Raw genomic sequence first — 26,677 nt, forward strand, 5'->3', positions numbered from 1 at the left:
ATATAAGAAGGGCGAGAAATGACGAGCAAATGTGGTTTTTGCAGTTGTGACGGGAATTTGAAATATACGATTTTGAAGTAATGCATTATAGTCAGCTGAGCTTATTACTTTTTTATGTACGTACAACACCACTCTTAATAGGTAAAGCTTTCGAACGCTGAGAACAAGAGTGTCATTATATAGATCACTCGTAGGGTACCTAACTGGTTTCTTCAAAGCTACCTTTAGAACCGCCCTTTGTGCTCTTTCAAGTTTCAAAATAATAGATGAAGTTAAACCTCCCCATGCAAGAATGCAGTAATTAATTATTGATTGTCCAAGAGCTAGATAAATAGTTTTCAGCAGTGAAAAATCGGCTGAATCCCGTAGTAACTTTATTGTATATATTAGCTTTCGGACCCGATTCGAGACTGTAGAAATGTGCTCTTTGAAATTAAGATTTTGATCTATTATAATACCAAGGTACTTTACTGAATTTGTTATGAAGTGGAAATAGTCCGTACACGCTGGTGGATGCTGTCTTTGCGTGTGTCCCATGACTCGATTAAGGGCACCATCGTCTCGGTACACCTCATACATTTCATTAAATTGTCAAAAGAGCTTCGGCTCCGCGCATGCCTCCCAAAGGTCCGGAATACCCTACGGTTCCCGGAGAAGACAAAAAAATATAATGCAGATAGATATGCACGAGGAAATATGGAATAAACAGCCCAAAAGGGGTAAATAAATATATCTACTACTTTGAAAACAGGCATTAACCCTACATCCAATCTTTTTTTCACGTAAAAAAATATATGATATAATGGTTGGTGTTTGCATTTAGGGCAAAAAATAAAAATATCTCTAATCAATAGTTTGTTAGAAAACACAGATGGAACTCCATGCATTAAGCTCAAAAGATCCGAAAATAGTTTCGTTCATATCATCTAAATAACAATAATTACAAATTCAAACAAACTTTGAGCAAAACATACATAATATGCACTTCAGCTCGTTTGTTGTGCGCGTGCTACGGCCGCTGCAGGACACCATCACGAGTGCAGTCTTCTGGCCGAAGGGTGTAGTCTTTCGGCGGTTCCGGGGCATCCTGCCGAATTCTACGCCCGGACAGACGACTCAACGAAGCCTTGACGTTATGTTGTCACCTAACAACATACAACCACGCCTGTATCCCATAAAGGGGTAGGCAGAACACATGAAACTACTAAAGCTTCAGTGCCACTCTTGGCAAATAAGGGGTTGAAAGAAAACGAAACTGTGACATTGTAGTGACTGGTTGCCAGCCTCTCGCCTACGCCACAATTTAACCCATATCCCATAGTCGCCTTCTACGACACCCACGGGAAGAAAGGGGGTGGTGAAATTCTTAACCCGTCACCACACAGGTCACCTAAATCGAGATAATTTGTGATGTGTTGATTTTTTTTCTTACTTTTATAGCTATATTGTGTTGATTTGTTAAGCTTTCATGTATTTTTATTTACTCAGTGCTTTGGTTTTTACTGTCATACTGTGTAACGTATTTGAAATAAAATAAAATAAAAAAATAAAAATAACCATTCATACAGGTTAAGCCTTCTGCCGATATCTTAACGACTCTAAAACGCAAAACATTTTTCGCTTCATATTTGAACGTAAATACATGGAGTAATTGGAGTACCACACCGGGAACGCATGAAGAATCGGTGACTGGATTCTTCTGCCTAGCCGCAATGCCGCACGCGTTTAAATTTATTGCTTTAAAGGCCATAATTATGCATATGCAAACGCACCTCCAACCATTCTGGTATTTCGGACGTCTATTTGGTGCTGCAGTCATTCCTTACCATCAGGCGACCTGTTTGCTCGTTTACCACCTATCGCAAAAAATAGCAACTTAACCCATACTAAAAATAAATCTATTGATTATATGTAACTTTGGACCCTAAACAGTATGTTGCCGATAGTATGGAGTGTATGGACCAGTTAATGCATATGTATTTCAAGTAACGAAACATTTAGTCTATTAATGGTAGAGTGACCTGAAAAAAATAATTATGAAAATGTATTTGGGCCATTTTTTTTAAAGTTGTCCACCCCACTTTTTTGTAGCATGGGTATTTTTTACGCGATTCATACTCAGAATCGAGAGCTCTTTCGATCCTGATAGGAGAAAAAAAATGTCCCAAGATTTCCATTACATTTTTTCGAACCTTCCATTCCGTTACCGCCATACAAAATGTATGAAAAAGTGGTAACGGAATGGGAAAAAACCTTGGGACACTTTTTTTCTCCTAAGTATTAGGATTGAAATAGCTCGCGATTCCGAGACACATAAAAATTGCCAAATCTAAAAAAAAGTGGGGTGGACAACTTTGAAAAAAATGGCCCATTTAGCTAAAAGATATTAAGTTTTGTAATTATTAAATCACAATTATGAAATGTAATCAGCTATAAAAATAACTGACATTGCACATTGTTGGCCAAACAGCTTCAGCTTTTAATAAGTATTGCACAACGTCATAACATGTATGTTTAGGATACGTGCATAGCGGAATACACAAACACTCATGAAACGCTCACGAAACGAAACGCTCGTAGATGACGTTTCGTTTTCGTTTCGCGTAGTAGAAAGAAAAGAAAAGAATTTCAGTTTGTATTTAATAGTTGAAACTAAATTCAACAATAGGTACATCTCTGTTTAGTGTTAAACTTTTTTACTATTTGTATTTTGAACACTAACAATATGTTTTTCATAACTGTCATATTATCTTCCTTCACTTCTCGATATAAACTAGTTCAATGTAGTCGCATTATTTTATGTAAATAAATCTTTTCCTTTTACCTCTGCATTTTCCTCTTATATCCAGATTTAGCCCTATATTTGACTGGTAGAGAATGCCTTTAGATTAAATTAAATAAATTTTACGGTGTTGCATAATAGTTAGCAATGGGTACCACTTATCAATTTATCTTCTACATTTAGGTAAATTACTTATTTGTTTTTTTTTTCTATTTTTTATCCGTTTTTGTGAAGGGTTAAATATTCTTTATTCTGTCATATTTATCTACAATAGCTGAATGATATGGTTGTTACGAAATAGATTGTTTTTGTACTTGTATATGTCTACATAATATACATATATGTGGGTTGAGTATTGACGTGTGGCCAGCAAATATTTTCCTAATTAGGGAGTTAAAAAAATCAACAGTTAACGGACTTTGACCTTTCATGATTGTTCTTGAATGGTAGCGACGGTATGAGCGAAATATTTTTTATTAAGTGAGACAGTTTAATTTCAATTTAACTTCACAGCTAAATAATTTTTAAGAAAATATTTGTTTGGAAAAAAAAACCGCCGCTTTTGGGGTTCTGATGAAAGGTACTTGCGAATGTTGGATTATGTAGAAATGTGTTATAGGTATTTTTTAAAACTGCTTTTAATGTACCTAAATCTTTGATTATTTGATGGAAGCACAAATACGTACCCCAACAAACACACCCGTACAAATACGTATACCGCTAAGGTTTGAGGAGTTTCCTCAATTCCTCATGAACCCGATATTCGATTATAAGAAATCGAGCTTGACAAAATTTGACGTGAAAACTCAATATGCATACTTATGCCACTTATGTGCTTTCTTCTAAAGTTAAGTTTTATTTATTGAAATCTTTCTCCAAATTATATGGAGAGATCAATTTCAAAATAGTATTGAGTCAATATTGCATATTATTTTGCAACAGTTGCTTATCATTTTCAAATGTTTTTTCCTTAATTTAAAACTTAGTGATGATGTACATGTATTCGTAAACACTAAATTTAATATTACGTTATATGTACGTATCCCATTCAATATAAAGACACAAGTGCAAATATTGCATAATATTTTAAAATCCTGGCGATCTATAAAGGCTCACTGGCGCACCCGTTGTTCTTCAGTCTGGCATCAGCAGTGAAAGCATATGGACCTATACGCCTAATAATCTAGAATTTTGTAACGGGACTTAGTGTTCAATAAAGGTACCTATTTAATGAAATAGGTACCTTGTTGTGTAGTGTTGAGTCTGTATTGGTCCTGACAACAGGCATCTTTTTGACAACGCGTTTCTACACAACATTATATTATATTACCGGTAAGTAACAATACTTTTCCACTATTTTTAAAAATAAAGGCAACATGTTCACTTTAAACTTAGGTAAGGTAACCAAGCTTCTCACAAATGCAGGTACAATGCGAGACATTGTTTATGAACAAACATGTTAATGTGTGGCATTCCTTGGTTGCATACAATGAACTGGTAAAAGACTTGCGAAATTTTGTTTATTATTTTAAATTCGTGGGTTTTCCATAAAATAAAACTGAGATAAGTTGAGATTATTAAGGCTTAAAAGTCTGTAAGGGGTAGCTAATCTATCGTGTGATACTATACAGCACGACCACGGATGATTTTATTAATTCTGATGCGGTACAAATTCACGAAAAAAAATGTACTTTTTTGTACTGACGTTTAAAAAAAATGTACCCTTATGATTTTGGAGTTTCGACATAGGGCCCGGGGTCGTGCTAGGTAGGTACTCCCTGGCACGACCACACTATATTTAATGAGATTTTAAATTTCTGTTGCAGTACAAATTCACGAAAAAAAAATGTACTTTTTTGTACTTACCTTTTAAAAAAAATACCCTCATGGTTTCGGAGTTTTGACATGGGGTGTGGTCGTGCTAGATAGGTGGTACTTCCTGGCACGACCACACTATATTTATGTTTAATTTGATGGTCAAATGAATACTAAACAAGTGTTTTGAAATTGTACTATGTAAATTACTTCAAAAACTTAGTGCGGTCGTGCCAGGGAGTACCTATCGAGCACGACCACAACCCATGTCGAAACTCCGAAACCATGAGGGTACTTTTTATAAAAAGGTAAGTACAGAAAAGTACATTTTTTTTCGTGAATTTGTACCACTACAGAAATGAAAAAAATCATTAAATATAGTGTGGTCGTGCCAGGAAGTACCACCTATCTAGCACGACCACACCCCATGTCAAAACTCTGAAACCATGAGGGTATTTTTTTTAAAAGGTAAGTACAAAAAAGTACATTTTTTTTCGTGAATTTGTACTGCAACAGAAATTTAAAATCTCATTAAATATAGTGTGGTCGTGCCAGGGAGTACCTACCTAGCACGACCACGGGCCCTATGTCGAAACTCCAAAATCATAAGGGTACATTTTTTTTAAACGTCAGTACATTTTTTTTCGTGAATTTGTACCGCATCAGAATTAATAAAATCATCCGTGGTCGTGCTGTATAGTATCACACAATCTATCGTGCGTGGTTTCAAAGTCGAATACCTAAATATAGCCATTAATTACGTCTTTCTAGTGCTCTTGATCTTTAAGAAGGTAATAATTATATTAGTTATTTTGGGCTTCAAATTACCTAATAATAAACCAGTAGGATTAGCTTAATTTATTAGGATTTACTTAGTGGAGAAAAAATATGGCTACATTTTTAAATTATAAAAAGTTTTTAACACGGTTGAATACTTATCATTACAAAATATTTAAGTAGCAAAGGATTAAACAATCACTCTAATTGATAACTTTCGTTATAAATATTTGTAGACATCGTTAGCATTCTTATCAACACGACGCGACGGACGAGTTGTTTTGATAGCACTGTGACTCACAAAACGGTGTTACTGAGAGCGGCGCGGCGTGTCTCAAGGTTAACTGTGAGTCATAAAAAAAACCAAAACAATATCGCGTCGCGAGCTAATTCGCCACTGGAGGCGTCGAACAGTGTATACTTAGGGACACAGCAACACAGGGGTTTCTATAACAGGAAAGGTTGCAATTACTGGCCAATAACACATACAGTATAAAAATCAACGAAAACCTACCTTACTTATACTTACTTTTTTGGCGCGACGACCCAAAGTGAGTCTTGGCCTCCAACACAAGAGCCTCTTTACGCGGTCCAGAGCGACCTCTCGCCAGCCCTCGTTGACGCCGAGTTCTCGGAGATCTGTCTCCACTCTGGACAGCTCAGGAAGGCCCCCCTGACTGCCCGAAACCATTTACTGGAAGACGTTAAGAGGATACGGTAGCGAAAATGCTAAAATAGAAAGGAGCCCCCCTTTCAACTTGGGAATTTTAGTTAAATATACAAGTGTTATTAACTAGATTTATCGAAAAAAAATTGTCCATTAAGAACAGTTCAGTCAAAAGATATTTCAAAAAATCTTTAAAATCGAGGTTCCGCTCTCGACTCTTTCCTCCTTCAAAACTTAATCAATCGGAACGAAATTTGAGAATCTAAATCATAATGAAATAATCTATGTCGGACCGTTTAGCTTTTTTTGGTTAATTGTTACCAATCTTGAGTATCACACCTTTTTTTGCGCCACAATGAAAAAGGCCGTTTTTGGAAATTTTTGATTGGCTCTAGAATCTTTCAAAAGCAGAATATCAAAAAAATCAAAACGGTCCGACACAGATAAAAATAATAACAATCTGTGTTGAAAAAATCATTGCTCTATCTTCAAAAACCAGGGAGGAAATAGTCGAGAGCGTTTGTATGGAGAATTGGCCCCTACCGTATCGTCTTAACATTTAGGCCACACTGTCACATTGAGCAACTGTTACTATGGCACCAACTCCCAAAGCGCGAAATAAAAATGTACCTACTCTAGGCTCCTACTGGAAATATCGACCTAACTAACTGGATGCTGATACTCAATAATGTGTTATCCCACATGCATTTTGCAATAAGATGTCAACTCAAAAATTTGACGATTATAGTTGACATTTTGTTGCAAAACTCATGTGGAAAATAAAATAACACATTACTTATTGCGTATCAGCATCCAACTATGAAACTGTCAGAGATCATTTCGTGATTTCGATGTCGATCCAACAGTAAAAGTTACTCAGTATTACCTGAACAACGGGTTTCAGTACATGGTTTTCGTTAATTTAACATACTCTACATAAAATTCATGTTTTTTTTTCGATTGAAATGTTGTTTAAATTTTAAAGTAGGTAAATAAAATATAAATAAATACATACATACATACAATCACGCCTGTATCCCATAAAGAGGTAGGCAGAGCACATGAAAATACATACTAAAGCTTCAGTGCCACTCAAATAAATAAATACTATAGGAAATTCTTACACAGATTGACAGAGTCCCATAGTAAGAAAGCTTGTGTTGTAGATAATCCTAAGTCAGAAAATAATAGTAATTTTGCAGTTGAAATTAAAATAGTATTTTATACAATCGTGATATAATACAAAGCTTTTCAGTCGAGTACCATGTTTAGGCCACGAAGCTTGCTGAGTGGCCTAATAGTACGGTACGAGAGTGAAAAGCTTAATTATATCACTATTGTATACAATACTTATTCTACGAGTCATCATCTTCATCATCAATGGACGGAAATATATCATTCATGCAAGTTAAAATTAATGTTAATGGTCATTTCTCAAAATTTTGCCACCCCCACCTGTCAGTATGTTTATGTTGGAACTTTTTTTTTAGTATACAATATCTTCATAAATAAATTATCAATACATATTAAAAGACAGTTTTTACATAGAGGCCTGATGCTTTGAAATCGATTTATTTTATATTAATGAAATAAATAATAATTGTAACTAAGTTTTGTCGTTCACCTTCCGTGTCCCAACGCGGAGTACTCATGTTTCGAGTTGTTAAAAGTACACAAATTATTAACTTTACTTACCTTTATTGCTGTATTTTATTTGCATATATCCTTAACTTTTAAAACTAGACTATCTGATAATAATATTACTACTCCACCTCTGCCACCCCACCCCGCATGAATCGAAGCCGCCAATATCGGCCATCACCTGCAAGCAACGGCAAGTGCTCACTACTCCTTGATTAGAAAATAGAAAATTTTAATTACCTCGAACGGGAGTTTGTAACGGGTAAGTAGTCGTTATTCTGTCAATCATAATTTCGTTATTGTTTGAGATACTGCATTAACTGTAACATATGTTTCGTATTTTGTAGCTTAATTTTTAGGCACCTAAATATTTAGTTCGTTCGGCTAATACTTTTTGAGTTTTGGCGAAATAACTGGCGTTTTGTCGGTCACCTGTGCATCGTTCACCTGGCTAAAATAGGCAAGTGAACGACATTTTTGGACAGGGTGACGACAATAATGATAAATTTACCAATCGTAATAATACTTTTTTACACCTTCAATATTTGTTTTGTGCGTTAAATGAGAAAAGTATTACTGTTATATCGGTTTAGGCTGCATTTCTCAAAGGATTGTTGCTTTTTTTGCGGTGTGTGTCCTTCACCTGTGCGATAAAGCCTGGTGAACGACTCAGTGACAGGAAACCGACACGTCGATCACTTGTCATTAAGCCAGATGAACCATTACGAGGGGCGATCAATCGGATCAATAAGTAATGATAATGAGTATTAAAACATAATCTAGAATATGAGTATCCTTATATTTTTATAATTAAAAGTAACTCTTCTGTGATCTATTTACATATTTTAATTTTTCATTTGTTTTTGCCCCCTTTAAAACATGAAATCTTAATTATAATCTAAATACCATGTCAGTAAGCAAGTGCTTGCTTGAAGTGAAGTCACTTCATTATACTTCAGAGTAGCTATTATATTACAATTTTATTTAAAGGTCGGTTATAAAATATTAATGGCCCTTATATTGCCTTCAATATGAGGTATGTCACTTGTAGCTTTAAATACACCAATTAAGCAGCACCCTCGGCAATTTGAGGGTTCGGCCAATTTTTATTTGATTATTAAAAATTTTGTTATTTTAACTAATCAATTTTTTTTTATAAAAAAAATTATATTCTTCTTTAATACTAACGTAATTTTGTTTCCAATATATATCCTCAATTTTCGTGATAATCTGTAAAAATGGTGAAATTAAAAAAAATTAAAATGTATAAAAAAATAAAAATCATTATATGTATGCCTTTAAGATTTGAGGAGTTCCCTTTTCAGAATCCCATCAGAACTGGGTTCTGATAAAAATGGGACCAATCTGTATATATATACTTATGGGCCTGAATAGTGTTTTTTTTTTTGACGTGCATAATAAATATTAATTTTTATAAATATAAAATATACATTCAATAAAAAAAAATTCCAAATCGGTCCAGCAACGACGGAGATATCGAGTAACAAACATAAAAAAAAAAAAAAAAAACTGACGAATAGAGAACCCCCTTCCTTGAGATTTGGGCGGCTGTTAAAAACTATTATAATGCTGATGGGCAGGTGAATGACGTCCATATCAGGTAAATGACCACCAAACTACAGGTGATCGACTACGGACGCAGGTTAGCGACGCTTGTCGTTAACTTGTCAAATGTGTCATGTGTCATACAAATTTGTACCAATTTGTCGTTAACCTGCTGCTGTTGTCGATAACCTGTGTATATTTATCCTTCACCTGATCATGATGTCGTTCACCTGAATTTTAATCGATCATAACTTCTAAAATAATTAATTGATATCGGTGCCTTTGACATTTTTGAAATGTTTGAGACGCATTCAAACGATACCTACAAAAAAAAATTTAAAATGCGACATTTAAAAAAACACAAATCTTTCACCTATCGGTGCCAAAATTTTGAGAAATGGCCTAATAGCGATAATCAACATCGAATTACCTAGCAACCAATTGTTTGTAATAAATAACCGTCTTTGATTGGCCGATAACGCGACAAATAAAAAAAATGTGTTTCAGATGCAGGAAAATTTGCCAGGTATCGCAAATTAGTATAGAAATTGTATGAAGTTCTATTTTTGAAATTATTACAGTTAACTAAAGTCAACTATAATGAGCTTATATATAATTGAGTCGGAACTGCCATAGAGTATCCAACACTGAAAAGTTAGCACTTATAGTTTAGTCTGTGGTGCCCTAATTGACAGATTACAGTTGACAAGTAGAAAAATACAATTTAAATTCGTATAAATAAACAATTTAATCACGTAATCCTATAGGTTAGTCTAATTTAAGTATAAATAAAATTCTAACGTATTCTCCCTTTATTTTCAGGAACTCTCTCCTTGCATCTTCTGAAGCGAGGATCAACACAACTGCTGGCTTGGCAACCGGTCGCTGCTGGTCGATGGATACATCTTACGGCCATATCGACTTAACAACTAGATAAGTCCACCTTTTAAAGGACTTAGCTGCCTCATTCTGTACCGGATCGCCACTAAAAACTCTTCAGTGTAGTTTAATCACAGTCAAGATGGTTAACTATTTCATTTACGCAAAAGATTTTTCCGGGTCTACGCAGGGAGAAAGTTATTTTCATACCAATGGTTTGAAAACCTTATACGAATTTAAAAGTGATGTAGAAAAATTTGAAAAGGAACTTCTGGACGCCGGTGAGCCTTCAGTAAAATCTAAAATAGTTTACTTACATTGGGGACACAAATGTTATGAAGTTTGTAACTAAACCTCCGCTCACCTTACTTATTTACTTACTTGACTAACCAACGGTATGGCTAACCCCCCCTTAAATACACCCCGTAAATTTGGCCTTGTGATCGTCTAGCGTGAATAAGTAGAACCCTTCGATGTGATCCGCGATAACCTAGATCCTTTAATGAGTATCAGCTGTATTTTTGACTAATATTTAAAATTTTATTTATTTATATTTTAAAGAAGAATAAAGGTTATTGTAGCATAATAATATAGTGTTATAGAAGAGTATTTTATCAGATTTAGGCCTAGAAAGTTATATGTGAGAAAATTAATGACGTAATGAAGAAATTTTAAAATAAAAGTTAGTGAGTGAAACATACATGAAATAAATATTAAAAAATATTTTGGTAATCATCCGCTACGCCTTATTAGTGGTCCCGGCTTGGGCAAGGGCTTGCGATACGGTATGGGACCCCTGACCTGATCAAACCACTTTATCAGGATCCTAAGCAAGTAAGCCTGAAGGGCTATCTATCTACGAACTAACCCCTTTTTTGTTTTGTTCCTTTTTCCCTAGCTAAACCCCCCGTTCCCCAATACTGCTAATAGACCATAACTTCTCGATCTTTCTAATGTTTTATCGAAACACCGAGCAGTTGCTAACTTTTATAAGAACTAAGTCTACTAACTTTTCTAAGCTTTTGACTTTCCATCAGTGGACGGCGCTCGCATGCCACTGGGCCCTATAACAAACCTATGCTTTTTATTCCAAAGAATAGTTTGTTTCCCTAACCAACTTGATAGAATTTACCTTGAAAAACAGTTAGCAACACTAAGTGTCCCGCAGCCACACCGAAAGATCAGAAATTGCTACCACAATTATTAATTTCACTCAAAAAAATTAATTAATAAGAGATTTTATAAATTACCAGTTTTACCACATATTTTAAGATAGTAAACACCACATTTAAAGTCCATTTAAACCATATAAATAGTAGTAGTTAAATTATTTCTCCACAATACACGTTGACCAATTATATTCCAAAACCAATCATAAAAGAACTCTACTTTCATAGAAATAGTGTGTGACTCTACCCTAATCCTATCGTTTTCCCTACTCTAACATATCTGAAACACAGACCCTCACTTACCATAGATCTTGTGTTCAGAATATGTACAAGTGTATCCCTACTAGAACTGTACAGTTCAGCCAGCGAAGCTGAGATAGGCAACCTATAGGCTTGTGTTCTGATCCCCCCCTCTGCTCTTGCCCGCGGGCTAGGGTAGCAGAGAGTAGATCGCCCTATCCGTGTATATATCCAGTATTCTAGGACACACCAGTACCAGCCACATGGGAAACCCAGCTGCGATCAACTTTACTTAGATGTGGATCGATCACAACCTAAATCCCCAGCGACCAACGCCAGCATGGACTAGAGCACCGAGTAAATAAATATAAATATATATAGGACCCCAGCCTCAAATACTGCCGACTTCAGTGAGCAAGGATTACTCCTAATGTCTTTCGTCAATCGTGAAAGTCCTCACTTCCATCTAACAGTTGGACTCTTTGAGACCGGTGAGAAAGTACGCCTTTTGTAAGTAAATAAAGACGCCCAAGCCTCCACTTGGAACAAAAAGACTCCTAAACGCCTTATGTTTAACAGCCGCAAGGTATAAAGCGCTTAGCCGGACAACAGTCTGTCACAAACAATGATCTGGCTTATAACTTTCACAAAATAACCCCATAGAAAATTACTAAATTCAATTTTACTAACCAACTAAACAAACGAGTGAAGTTTCCTTTACGTGCTATAATCTAAGCCTAGCTTTGCAAGAATTACTCCCTACAAAACCAAACACAGACTTATCTCCAAGCACCAGCCATACATCGACCCAGTCTTTGTATTGCTTGACGGCACTCATGAAACAAAGCACAGAAAACTTCACTATACACATCAATTTAAATGTAACACTACACTATAAAATAGAACACTAAAATAACCCCACAACTGACGGTAAAGCAATTCCACCACAGGTCTAAGTTCAACTGTACGACGATATTGTCCCCGCACAATCAAACAAAGACACAATTTCAAAGTTTACAATCACTTAGAATAATTTCCAAGTAAAAACAAACAGAGAAATAATAGCAGAACAACTTCACTCACCAGTATAACACACGAAAGCCAGAGACACTGTTAGTCTTGTGGATATTTTAAGAATGACGCGCGTCGGCTCGCTCCGACCCTTTTATAGATCTTAATCGTGACATACCGTCGACTATCGACGTACCATCGACATACCGTCGACTATCGACACAGTATCGACACACAATCGACATACTATCGACATACCATCGACTATCGACACAGTATCGACATAACATCGACATAACATCGACACAACATCGACTATCGACACAGTATCGACATAACATCGACATACTATCGACTATCGACACAGTATCGACATCGACACATCGACAGAAAGCCATTAACTTGCGCACATAAGAAAAAGATCACAAGTGCTTTGTTTACACTCATACGCTCTACGCAATAAAGTTCACGATCATCACGCGGATGTTTGCTTATTAACACGTGCAGATTGCAGCTGTTTTAGAGAGAGACAGAGCTATTGGTATTGATACCTATGTAGTCCAATAGTGGAGTGTTCCGTAAATATTTTTACGTAAATATTATTTTGTGAAAGATTGTTTAAATCAATTTAGTAAGTAACTTCGCAATGAAAGATCACATTTGTTCTTAATTGTTACATTGAATGATATATTCAGGAAGTATAATAATCAATATTAGTCATTATTACCTCTCTGACTCGTAATTGGAACCAAGACATAATATCGGAACGCTATGCAGTTGACAACTGTCAGTGTCAGTATTTCGTCCATGTGAACGTAGTTTGTTGATAAATACGTTTTTCCAACCTGTTTTACATTTAATAATAGTGAATTTTATCAGTGAAGACGTAACTAAACATGTGATTAACCATCAAAGATATTATTTGTTAAAATATTCAATGAAATCCCGAAGGAAATATGCACCAAAAAGTTGGTCAAGGAAAAGTTGATTCGCCGTAAGTTTTATATGTAATAACGAGTCCATTTCCTCGTCATAGACGCTTGTTCTGTTACAACTCGCCCCCGATTGATTTCTTTTATAAAATACAAAGTGGTTTGTAAAAAATCCAATCTCATCTTAGCAAAAGAAGCAATAAAATTGAATAAAAGAAAAATATCTCTAGATCAGTCGGAAATATCCCCCATTTCTAATCGTGTGGTGTGTATTCCAATACTATGCAACTGCTAGCGACTCAGTTTTGAAATCAGCTCATCAGAATCTCGACAATGAACCATGATAACTCCTTTCTCAGAGTCCACGCACCGCCAGGGATATCAGGTTGTGAATCTGATAGGTCCTATTAACCCGTTCTTGCTAGCTCGTTCCCCGGTCGCGGCGAATATTCATTCCATCCACACTGTTGGACCGGAATAATTATCGTAATAATTTCAACGAGTTCACAATAACTTCCCACGCAATTACGAAGAAACCTTTAGAGCTCTCATTGTAAGTCCAGAGCCTTCAATCTCCATTGTCGGAACTCAAACCAATTTCTCTACTAATCACTCTCAGCCACATGTTTTGGCGCATGTCTCATACTTGAATAAAATATACTGACTTAAAGTTTGTTTGAGTGTTTTTTTTTTTTTTTATAAAACAAACCTTAAATGACATAAGCATGTACCTCAACTCGGTACCATATCATGATCAAATGAAGAAATGATTTGATGATACTAGAACTTCACATCTTTGAACACATAACAAGGAAACAAATATTGAAAAGAGCCTCGTTCTCACTAGACGATATCGGCCCTTAAATATGTCGATTGTCAAATACATCCCATTCAAGATGAGGTGTGTGGTTTTCGTATGGGTCTTATTACCTTGTGTAGTTAGTAGTCACAAAAAACTACCCTTGAAATGGGTCGAATCCATTGGATTTTAACCTAACCAATAAGAATTTTATGACTAATGTGTTCCCAAAATCCCCCCCTTGTTTGTTCCCCTCAAATTCCGACCAAACTAGTTTTGACTACTTTCCAGCGCTGTCTGTCTGTATCAATCCACTCATTCCATAAAATAAAACATTCGAGACACACTTTCATATCTTACATCCGTCATATCCAGCCATTCAATCTATCAAACATACATCTATAAGCATTCATCACCTCTAACTTATACACAATACACATACACTCGTTCATTCCTCCTCAATTACGCTTTCACTCGATTGTTTACAGAAAGCCAGCGCTTTTAAAAGTAATCAAAATAAAGAATAAAAATAGAAATAGAAACTAGATAATAATTTTAAAAGTTTACCTATCCCATTTTACCCTACTCTACCCTGGCTCGAAGACAAAGAAAATTTTATTTTATTTATAAGAGGTCCTACATTCATCATTTATAAAGTAATTACTATTTAAAGTATTTACTAACCGCAAACCATTGGACAACATGTGACACCTTGATCATAATCTCATCTGCTACAAAATTGTATGACGATCAACCATACCAACTTAAGAACAATGACAGGCTGAGTATTGTCGCCAATAGAACACCTTTTGGCGGGGAAAAGCGTATATATATGTTATCTGTGGCTAAATTATTTTCTTTAATCTATCAATCTATCTTGTTTACCGCGAAACCGCTTTGTCCGCGAAAGAATGACAGATCTATTTATGTATGGACCATTTTAGCGCTATACTGCCTACAACATGAATCTGTAATAACTTAAAACAAATGTTTTCCATTTAAAATTTCAAATGTGGTCCGAAGAATAAACTTTCAGATCAATGTAAAATATGTTTGTGTCACTAAGTCAGTTTTAATTTTTATAACCTATAAATTCGTTAGGAAATCAGGCGAAAACGCGTTATTTTAATTCATTGCAATAAGTGTTAGGTGTACAGTAGACCTAGTAAAATCTAGCCTAGTGCAATGGACGTAAATAAACTGGATCCTTAACTTTACAGCAAAGGTAAGCTTTTGTTTTTACTCTTCAATCTGTCATGAAACACGAAACTCCTGAACACACCTCGTTTAAAGAGTAAACATCAAAAATATATATTCGATTAATTTACTTGACCTAGGCTACCTAACTGTACTTGGAATTTATAAAATTTTTGCGGTTCCAAACAATGAAATGACTTAATTATTTTTCTGAGGCAATAGCTTATTGATTATGGAAAGTAATATTTGTAGGCCTTCAAATAAATGTTATGGCATTTAAAAATGAGCATTGAGTCTTGTACAAACTTTGTATTTTTCAGAGATAAAGATTGACGTTGGATTGGACACTTAAATAAAATTATGTAGACTGAAAATCTAGACTTAATATAAATATTGTTCTTGTTACAATGGGTTTAAACAATGTATGTATTAATTTTCAGTATATCTAATCGGTAATCAACACCTAAACAATTCCAACTAGTTGCAAGCTGAACGGGACAATTTTCCGGCGTGTCCTTTATGGACTGTACTCCGTCTTAGCACTATCCTCAAGTAAGTACAAAAAATCATTGCCACTAAACAGCTACTTTTTAAACTTAATTAACTCTACTTAGTGAGTAAAACGACTCGGCAGGAAATCTTACATGACTTAGAAAAATGAGTATGGTTGATCTTCTTTTTTTTTTCTTAACCATGAATGGCCTAGATAAATATAAACAATCTTAATGATACGTATTTATAAATAAGATTCCTTAAACATACATACACCCTTTTTTAACTAATTTTTTTCATATATACAATTTCAGGTTTTACCCGAGAGGCCATGCTTCAGGTTGGACCGTCTTCCATATATCTACTGACTTCATATAAATGAAAGGTACTTATGTTTTATTATAATAACACGTTCTAATTATTAAATTTAAAAGTGAACAGCTCATGGCATCAATATTTTATCTAGAAAATTGAAATGAAGCGTAGAGCAAAACGGCGAGGCATGAGCGACCGGATAAAAATCAAACTTAACTGACTCATCATCATTTTATTGGCTAAGCAAACTTATTACTAACTCATTTATGTCCTAACTCGTGTAGATATGCACTGCAAGACAGGGGTTCTCAAACTTTTTTATTTCTAATTTCCTTTTTGTAAATTTTGCTGTATGCATTGTTTTTTCTGACACAATATTTCTCAGGGCGTGTCTTAGTTCCAAAATTAAGCGACGCGCCCCCGTGAATAGATAAATGAAATAATATTGAACCCAATTTGGCAGAACCTAACTCTAAAACTAAACCCTTTTCTTACTCTTATAATATATGAATATTTCTAATGTCTGACTATTTCCTTTCAGTGTACTAAGGACTCGCTGATCTGCACTACCAGCTCATGTTCAACGTTACTGAACAACAAAGTAATCCGACAATCAGACTGGACCCGGTCACGTTAGGTAAGTTTACATACCTACTGCGTACCACATACATACTATTTCTGAACCTCAGTAAAATATGGTTTTATAGTAGTAATAGGTGCTTATTATCTATGCCTACTTAACAGGAATATTACAAATTTCAATCAATTTTCATGAAATTATTAAGCAATTGTGACAATGATCAAGCAGTGGTGGAGTTAGGTATGGCGAGGTACGACCTCCCAGATGCTGGTAATGCTAATATTTCGTAGGATATGTTTGACATGGTTGTAATGAAGTACAGTATGTTGGCATACTCCTGACTTGTGTAATATTGTATAAAAGCTGTGTACACAATCTACCGAACATAATGATTGTATGGTTTTACACTTACTATTTTAGACTAGCCTACAGCTTATCATGTGAGATAACGAACTCATGTCATATGAAGCTATTAAAAATCTTATTTATACATACATACTTATTTGTATTACTACAGTAAAAATATATACGTATAGAAAGTTGAAATTCGTACAGTGGATTTAATTTATTGAAATAATTGGCAGATATAGGCTACGGTGACCTCTCACCATCAAGAGGGACGTATGCCTGTTTACCACGGATGTAATATGAAAATATATGATGACTTATAAGCTAATGAACTAAATTAGTCCTAATATTATTAATACCTATATCTTAACAGACAGAAACCTGTTCTTCTCATGGCTGCATTACAGTGACAATATTTGGTACAAACCGTACAAACAATATGCCAAATTATTGTATGATGTATGAAATCCTGTCAGCCAAATTTTAGATTATAGAGTTACAACTGAAATGCAAACAAACCATCCATCGAAGGATGTACTTGTCATAGTACCACATGCGTGTAGCTATTCAGTATTCATAGAAAAATGGCGGGACGCCCCATATAATATTGTACTTCAGCGCGACAATGAATAATCGCGCCCCCATAGCCATTAGACTAGAGCCTATCTTCTTGTATTACTAGGTCTTAAATCTAGGGCTTAGGTATCCTAGGTTATCTGAGATAATATAGTCTTACACCTAGATTATGATAACGACCTACTTACTGTCCTAACTAGTAGTTATCCTGCCTATAAATGAAATTCTGTATAACAGACGTCTTCCAGGAACATACATAACATCAGAGAGTGTTCATGGACTATATAAGACAGCATCGAAGCTATCCGATCTCCAATGTAAAGCGCAAACGTGATGTATAGCTTTCAAAATAGCCCTGAAGATGGCAGAACCTGCTATGAAAATGTACTAGACATATAGAGAACTATTTGTTTTAACATGGAATTCTATTGCTATTGTACATAGTTCACACACTTATGTTTCCAATTCCGGTCACTAGGTGGCAAACTCTTCTAAAGTGCTACAGTTCCGCGCTTCCTATTATTTTAGATACATGGGTATTTTTCTATATAAGTACCTAGTATTTCCAGTACTTGCCCCGCCTATACAACAGCCATAAAAACATACATTAAGACACAGAATAAATAATAGTACTACGCACAGGCGCAAAGGAACGTCAAGATGTGCCAATGCCAACAATTGCTACGTAGCAATGCAACCCGAATGGTGCTAAAATTGCCTAATCGGGACAATATTTAATTCAACCACTGCGATTATGAGCTAATTTCCTAGAAATAGATTTTGTCTAAGTTTACTACGCTACTTTAATTTTATTATTTTATTTTTACAGATACCAGAGGAAGACGAAAATATAATTGATTCTGTACTGATGCATAACTTCGCTCGGAACGCGGCAAGAATTAACAATGGAAGAAAATACTACAGACGTGTTTATTAACAATAAAGTTATTTTAGTTTTTATGAAATAGCGATTGAATAAAAATATTAGGTATATGAGTTTTATTTAGAGATGAAATAAGTCAAGAAATACAGCACACCCACTCGTTTTCACAACAACAAATGTAGCCTGGTAAGGCTAATTCCTATTATTTATTTATAAACCTTGGTATCCAAGATGTGTTCTACAGAGCACATCTTAGATCCCTTGGGCACGGAACCAAATGTAACTAAACCTCCGCTCACCTTACTTATTTACTTACTTACTTGACTAACCAACAGTATAGCTAACCCCCCTTTAAATATACCCCGTAAATTTGGCCTTGTGATCGTCTAGCGTGAATAAGTAGAACCCTTCGATGTGATCCGCGATAACCTAGATCCTTTAATGAGTATCAGCTGTATTTTTGACTAATATTTAAAATTTTATTTATTTATATTTTAAAGAAGAATAAAGGTTATTGTAGCATAATAATATAGTGTTATAGAAGAGTATTTTATCAGATTTAGGCCTAGAAAGTTATATGTGAGAAAATTAATGACGTAATGAAGAAATTTTAAAATAAAAGTTAGTGAGTGAAACATACATGAAATAAATATTAAAAAATATTTTGGTAATCATCCGCTACGCCTTATTAGTGGTCCCGGCTTGGGCAAGGGCTTGCGATACGGTATGGGACCCCTGACCTGATCAAACCACTTTATCAGGATCCTAAGCAAGTAAGCCTGAAGGGCTATCTATCTACGAACTAACCCCTTTTTGTTTTGTTCCTTTTTCCCTAGCTAAACCCCCTTTCCCCAATACTGCTAATAGACCATAACTTCTCGATCTTTCTAATGTTTTATCGAAACACCGAGCAGTTGCTAACTTTTATAAGAACTAAGTCTACTAACTTTTCTAAGCTTTTGACTTTCCATCAGTGGACGGCGCTCGCATGCCACTGGGCCCTATAACAAACCTATGCTTTTTATTCCAAAGAATAGTTTGTTTCCCTAACCAACTTGATAGAATTTACCTTGAAAAACCAGTTAGCAACACTAAGTGTCCCGCAGCCACACCGAAAGATCAGAAATTGCTACCACAATTATTAATTTCACTCAAATAAATTAAGTAATAAGAGATTTTATAAATTACCAGTTTTACCACATATTTTAAGATAGTAAACACCACATTTAAAGTCCATTTAAACCATATAAATAGTAGTAGTTAAATTATTTCTCCACAATACACGTTGACCAATTATATTCCAAAACCAATCATAAAAGAACTCTACTTTCATAGAAATAGTGTGTGACTCTACCCTAATCCTATCGTTTTCCCTACTCTAACATATCTGAAACACAGACCCTCACTTACCATAGATCTTGTGTTCAGAATATGTACAAGTGTATCCCTACTAGAACTGTACAGTTCAGCCAGCGAAGCTGAGATAGGCAACCTATAGGCTTGTGTTCTGATCCCCCCCTCTGCTCTTGCCCGCGGGCTAGGGTAGCAGAGAGTAGATCGCCCTATCCGTGTATATATCCAGTATTCTAGGACACACCAGTACCAGCCACATGGGAAACCCAGCTGCGATCAACTTTACTTAGATGTGGATCGATCACAACCTAAATCCCCAGCGACCAACGCCAGCATGGACTAGAGCACCGAGTAAATAAATATAAATATATATAGGACCCCAGCCTCAAATACTGCCGACTTCAGTGAGCAAGGATTACTCCTAATGTCTTTCGTCAATCGTGAAAGTCCTCACTTCCATCTAACAGTTGGACTCTTTGAGACCGGTGAGAAAGTACGCCTTTTGTAAGTAAATAAAGACGCCCAAGCCCTCCACTTGGAACAAAAAGACTCCTAAACGCCTTATGTTTAACAGCCGCAAGGTATAAAGCGCTTAGCCGGACAACAGTCTGTCACAAACAATGATCTGGCTTATAACTTTCACAAAATAACCCCATAGAAAATTACTAAATTCAATTTTACTGACCAACTAAACAAACGAGTGAAGTTTCCTTTACGTGCTATAATCTAAGCTTAGTTTTGCAAGAATTACTTCCTACAAAACCAAACACAGACTTATCTCCAAGCACCAGCCATACATCGACCCAGTCTTTGTATTGCTTGACGGCACTCATGAAACAAAGCACAGAAAACTTCACTATACACATCAATTTAAATGTAACACTACACTATAAATAGAACACTAAAATAACCCCACAACTGACGGTAAAGCAATTCCACCACAGGTCTAAGTTCAACTGTACGACGATATTGTCCCCGCACAATCAAACAAAGACACAATTTCAAAGTTTACAATCACTTAGAATAATTTCCAAGTAAAAACAAACAGAGAAATAATAGCAGAACAACTTCACTCACCAGTAACACACAAAAGCCAGAGACACTGTTAGTCTTGTGGATATTTTAAGAATGACGCGCGTCGGCTCGCTCCGACCCTTTTATAGATCTTAATCGTGACATACCGTCGACTATCGACGTACCATCGACATACCGTCGACTATCGACACAGTATCGACACACAATCGACATAACATCGACATACTATCGACATACCATCGACTATCGACACAGTATCGACATAACATCGACATAACATCGACACAACATCGACTATCGACACAGTATAGACATAACATCGACATACTATCGACTATCGACACAGTATCGACATAACATCGACAGAAAGCCATTAACTTGCGCACATAAGAAAAAGATCACAAGTGCTTTGTTTACACTCATACGCTCTACGCAATAAAGTTCACGATCATCACGCGGATGTTTGCTTATTAACACGTGCAGATTGCAGCTGTTTTAGAGAGAGACAGAGCTATTGGTATTGATACCTATGTAGTCCAATAGTGGAGTGTTCCGTAAATATTTTTACGTAAATATTATTTTGTGAAAGATTGTTTAAATCAATTTAGTAAGTAACTTCGCAATGAAAGATCTCATTTGTTACTTAATTGTTACGTTGAATGATATATTCAGGAGTATAGATCAATATTAGTCATTATTACTCTGACTTGTAATTGGAACCAAGACATAATATCGGAACGCTATGCAGTTGACAACTGTCAGTGTCAGTATTTCGTCCATGTGAACGTAGTTTGTTGATAAATACGTTTTTCCAACCTGTTTTACATTAAATAATAGTGAATTTTATGAGTGAAGACGTGACTATACATGTGATTAAACATCAAAGATATTATTTGTTAAAATATTCAATGAAATCCCGAAGGAAATATGCACCAAAAAGTTGGTCAAGAAAAAGTTGATTCACCGTAAGTTTTATATGTAATAACGAGTCCATTTCCTCGTCATAGACGCTTGTTCTGTTACAAGTTGATGAAGACACAACTGTTGTAGCATATAATGAGCAATGTGGAGATATGGGTACAGATCCAGGAACAATTATTAAATGGATTAAAAGCAAAAGTGATATCTGTAATGAAAATAATAATATTAAGTTGCTTTATATTATAACTGATGGTTTAATTAACCATGGCGATGCGATGAGATGTTTTCAGCTAAATGCAGACATGCAATACGAAAAGGTAGTTTTCCATGCCTTTAACCAACGTGAATATGACATAGATCTCTCCGTAGTCGCGTCTTTTTTGAAATGTGAATGCGTTGTCTATCGTAATTATAAACTCCTTGATAACGTGAATATTTCAGAGGAATATGACTACGATAAAATAAACCTGGATAATTTTTCAGATGAAAAGGAAAATTTAAAGTCATACATTAAATTGAAATATATAAATAAATTCAAACACGATGCCCTTGCGTTGCAAGAAATAGATAAATTAAAGAAACTTCGGAATAGGTTGTTTGCAGAATTGTCATCCAAATCACAAAAGAGTGAATCTATTCTCAACACAAAAGATAAAAATGTATTTTTGGCTGAATTCGTTAAAACCGATTGGTATATTAATCTCAACACTGAATCTCACGGTTTGAAGGTTGAAGTTGAGAAAGCAATTTCCACGTTGATTAATTACATTGTCAGTGACACAAAATCTTACTCGTTTGACGCATTGAAATTCGAGACAAAATTTGATAATCCAATTGAAGAAGAGCCTATAGTTGACGTTAACTTTCCAGCTGAACAAGAAATAGAATTCCCTGATATTATTCTCGATGACGATAAAGGAATACCTGTTATATTATTAACAGAATTTAATATGTTAGAAAAACTTATCTTCCACAGAACAACCGAATCGACCGAAGTATCACCTGCTAGTTTTAATAAATTTAAGTCAACGATGGATTGTCCGTTATTTTTGTTGAACGATGCAGATTTAAGTGAGTCTATTGGATATTTTTATACTTTAAATGTATATAAACAATTATTAACAAAAACGGATAAGACAGAGCCGCGTACTCGAAGACCATACCATGGAGGTCTCGTGCTAATCGACACAGATGAATTTGATAAATACAATGATTACATTTTAGCGGCAACGTATTTGGATTTCAAAAAGATAAATTACAATATTGGTTTGTTTTATTACATCTTGTGGAAAAATTGCGAAAATAAAGAATGGATGGATAAAAATGTGGTTAAACAGTTTAAAAAGTATGTAATGCGTCGCATTAGTGGATACAAGTGTAAAATAGGGTTGTCGGGATTGCCACTAGACCCTCCTCATGTTACGTCTTTGCCAACTGCTTTGTGGTACTGTGTAGAATTATCATCATGCTTATTTAGAAATGATCCGCAAAATTTTACACAAGAACGTTTGAGAATGTATTATGGGGTAGCACATTGTATGATCGAAATATTAAAGAGCCTAGATTACAATTTAGATTTAGAGGCTATTGAGAAACGTAGAGACGTAATTAGGCATGTTATGATTTTGAAAAAGATTCCAACATATGGAGAAAGAGTGTATTATTTGATAGAAAGGATATTTAAAAATGTTAATGGATTTCTCGTATCTAAAATTGAAAAACCTTTTAACATAAGCAAACTCAGATACCTAAAGTTGGATCACAAAGGCATGTTCGGCGATGATGATATTAATGATGGAGCAGTTGTTAATCTTAATGACTACGTGCACTTAATGTACTTTATGAATGCTGAAAAGAAATCAAAAGATGATAGAGGTATGTTTGAAATATGTGACAAAACATTCCGTCCATTCTTTATTATTGAGAATAACAAATCATTTTATGCAGAATTAAAAGAGATTTCTAAAAAAGTAGTTATCAACAACGACAGTGACAAAGGTAGAGTAAATGTTACTTACGATGAAATTGATGCAATGGAGTTTGATAGAATTTTGTCTGTATACAATCTATATATTAACTGTGTCAAAGATTCTGAGAAATATCCCACCTTAGATGAATACATCGAATACATTTTAAAGAAGAAGAAATATCAAGAAGATTTAGTGACAATATTTCCATCAAACGTCATTTACATGATAAATGAAGTGTACTCGCGTTACCAGGATATTGTGAAAGATGTCGATGTTAAAGACTTTATACACATATGTAAAAGTTACGTAAGTCGAATTGAACGTGTTAAAGTAGAAGGTAGAATGGCATTTAATAGCGATAAGGAAATTTTAGAATTTCTTGTCAGTGAAGAACGTAAAGTTAAATTGAAAAAAATCAGCCAAGAACACAAGTCGGTCAAAACTCGCGTAAGGGTCCTCCAAACAGGAAGAAAGTCCCTAAAACAGAACAAACAAGCCAACAAAAGGGCCCACCGCGGCACATTAGAGGAAGGCGGCGGCCTTTTAATAACAGAAGACGTTTTGTGCGGAGTACACAAAAGCCTTGACTTGATTTAAGCCAGTGCATAAATGTCTTGGCCGATTTTTGTTTTCGTAATTATACCAACTAATAAACTGTAAGACTGGTTATTTAGGATATACTATTTGATATTTTGTGATTGTGCCATGTTATTAAATTAATCTTTTCTTTATATTTTGCATTATTATTTTCCTCCCACATTCCATCTTGTTCCTAAAGTTTTAATCAATGTGTGCTGCAAACATAACAAAACAAACGCTGACGCAAAAATACCTTTGAAATCTGAATTTCAAGCTCATTTATATAGAAAAAATGTAAGCTCTGAGGCAAAAGAGACAGAAGAAGCTAAAACAAACACCGATGTCCGATACAACTCTCATGTCCATTACTGTTTACCTACAAGCTGTTGTTCAGATACCTTCGATGATGAAAGTGTGCGAAAGCTTGTATTGTATAATTTTACCATTTATGAAGCCCGTTAAGCGCTGGTAGCCTAGCGGTAAGTGCGTGCGACTTTCGTTCCGGAGGTCGCGGGTTCGAACCCCGGGTCGCACCAATGGGTTTTTCGGAACTTATGTGCGAAATGTCATTTGATATTTGCCAGTTGCTTTTCGGTGAAGGAAAACATCGTGAGGAAACCGGACCAATTCCAATAAGGTCTAGTTACCCTTTGGGTTGGAAGGTCAGATGGCTGTCGCTTTCGTAAAACTAGTGCCTACGCCAAATCTTGGGATTAGTTGTCAAAGCGGACCCCAGGCTCCCATGAGCCGTGGCAAAATGCCGGGATAACGCAAGGACGATGATGATGAAGCCCGTTTACCAAATTAATGTGGCTTACTGTTTGTATTGGTCCGAAATAAATGGGAAAAAAGGCAGCTGTGAAATAGGTACATGCTTAAATAAATAAATATTATAGGACATTGTTACACAGATTGACTGAGGCCCACGGTAAGCTCAAGAAGGCTTGTGTTACAACAATATATATAATTTGTAAATACTATACATAGAAAACATCCATGACTCAGGAACAAATATCTGTGCTCATCACACAAATAAATGCCCTTACCAGGATTCGAACCCGGGACCGCGGCGCAGCAGGCAGGGTCCCTACCGACTGCGCCAGACTGGTCTGCGCTTAAATTACTATCTTACAGAATGTCTGCCAAAAAACTTCAAGTGTTTGACAACATTTTTAGGGTTCCGTAGTCAACTAGGAACCCTTATAGTTTCGCCATGTCTGTCTGTCCGTCCGTCCGTCCGTCCGCGTATAATCTCAGTAATTAACCGTTAGCACTAGAAAGCTGAAATTTGGTACCAATATGTATATCAATCACGCCGACAAAGTGGTAAAATAAAAAGTGGATTTTTTTTTTGTTAGGGTACCCCCCCTACATGTAAAGTGGGGACTGATTTTTTTTTTCATTCCAACCCCAACGTGTGGTATATTTTTGCACTTTGCACGTGTATCGTACAAATGATGTTATTGTGAAGGTTGAATATGCAATCGACTCATGCTTGACTAAGTTTTAAATTTGGAAGCTCAGATTGTCTATGTGTATTGTGTAGAATCTGAGACTTCAAATCAACCACTCTTTTGACAGCGACTGATTTGTGATCATGTATTGTGGATATTGAATATAAAATTATAAAGTTACGTTTGATGTAATTATAGCATTAACGTCAACTTACAATATTACAATTTTGCAAATTAAATATAAATTTATCAATTTCAATAAAAGCTAAAAATACCATGATGACATAAAACTAACTTAAAAACTATACTAACCTATTAAGTAACTATAAAAATAATATAATAAATACTTTATAAATAAAAAATCGGCTCTAAATCGGTTCCCTGTGGTAAGGTGCCAAGAAGGCTGGCGGCATTGCCACGTTGAACGGCAATGCCTATGCGTTGTGCTAGGTAAGTGCCAGCCTTCTTGTCTCCTGTCGCGTCGACGAGGCGCTTGGCAAGCTCCTTAAAGATACTGTGAGCACCTGAACCCCACGGCCCAAGCGTTTCCACCCCAAACGGCTCAAACATGAAACTGGAATCAATTGCTGCATATTTGCGCCATTTGAGGTGTTCCGCGGAGTTGGCGGCAGCACCAGCTCTGTTTGAAGTCCCTGGGAGATGGGACGCCGCAAGGGTATCCACACATGTGGCATC

At 35.6% G+C, this 26,677-nt stretch overlaps 1 protein-coding gene and 1 long non-coding RNA gene across 2 annotated transcripts; both read left to right on the forward strand.

Moving 5' to 3' along the window:
• The first annotated feature begins 3,903 nt into the window (after window positions 1–3,903).
• On the forward strand, window positions 3,904–24,679 carry LOC125235706. Its single transcript, XM_048142271.1, has 3 exons — window positions 3,904–4,114; window positions 10,071–10,468; window positions 22,084–24,679. The coding sequence occupies exons 2-3, from the start codon at window positions 10,270–10,272 to the stop codon at window positions 24,543–24,545; spliced, it is 2,661 nt and encodes an 886-aa protein (XP_047998228.1). The 5' UTR covers window positions 3,904–4,114; window positions 10,071–10,269; the 3' UTR covers window positions 24,546–24,679.
• LOC125235708 lies at window positions 14,797–18,763 on the forward strand. Its single transcript, XR_007178121.1, has 4 exons — window positions 14,797–16,027; window positions 16,282–16,352; window positions 16,824–16,919; window positions 18,616–18,763. It is a non-coding gene; the product is annotated as an uncharacterized LOC125235708 (long non-coding RNA).
• Window positions 24,680–26,677: the final 1,998 nt, after the last annotated feature.

Source organism: Leguminivora glycinivorella, chromosome 18 (genome assembly GCF_023078275.1).
Source record: "Leguminivora glycinivorella isolate SPB_JAAS2020 chromosome 18, LegGlyc_1.1, whole genome shotgun sequence".
Lineage (NCBI taxonomy): Eukaryota > Metazoa > Arthropoda > Insecta > Lepidoptera > Tortricidae > Leguminivora > Leguminivora glycinivorella.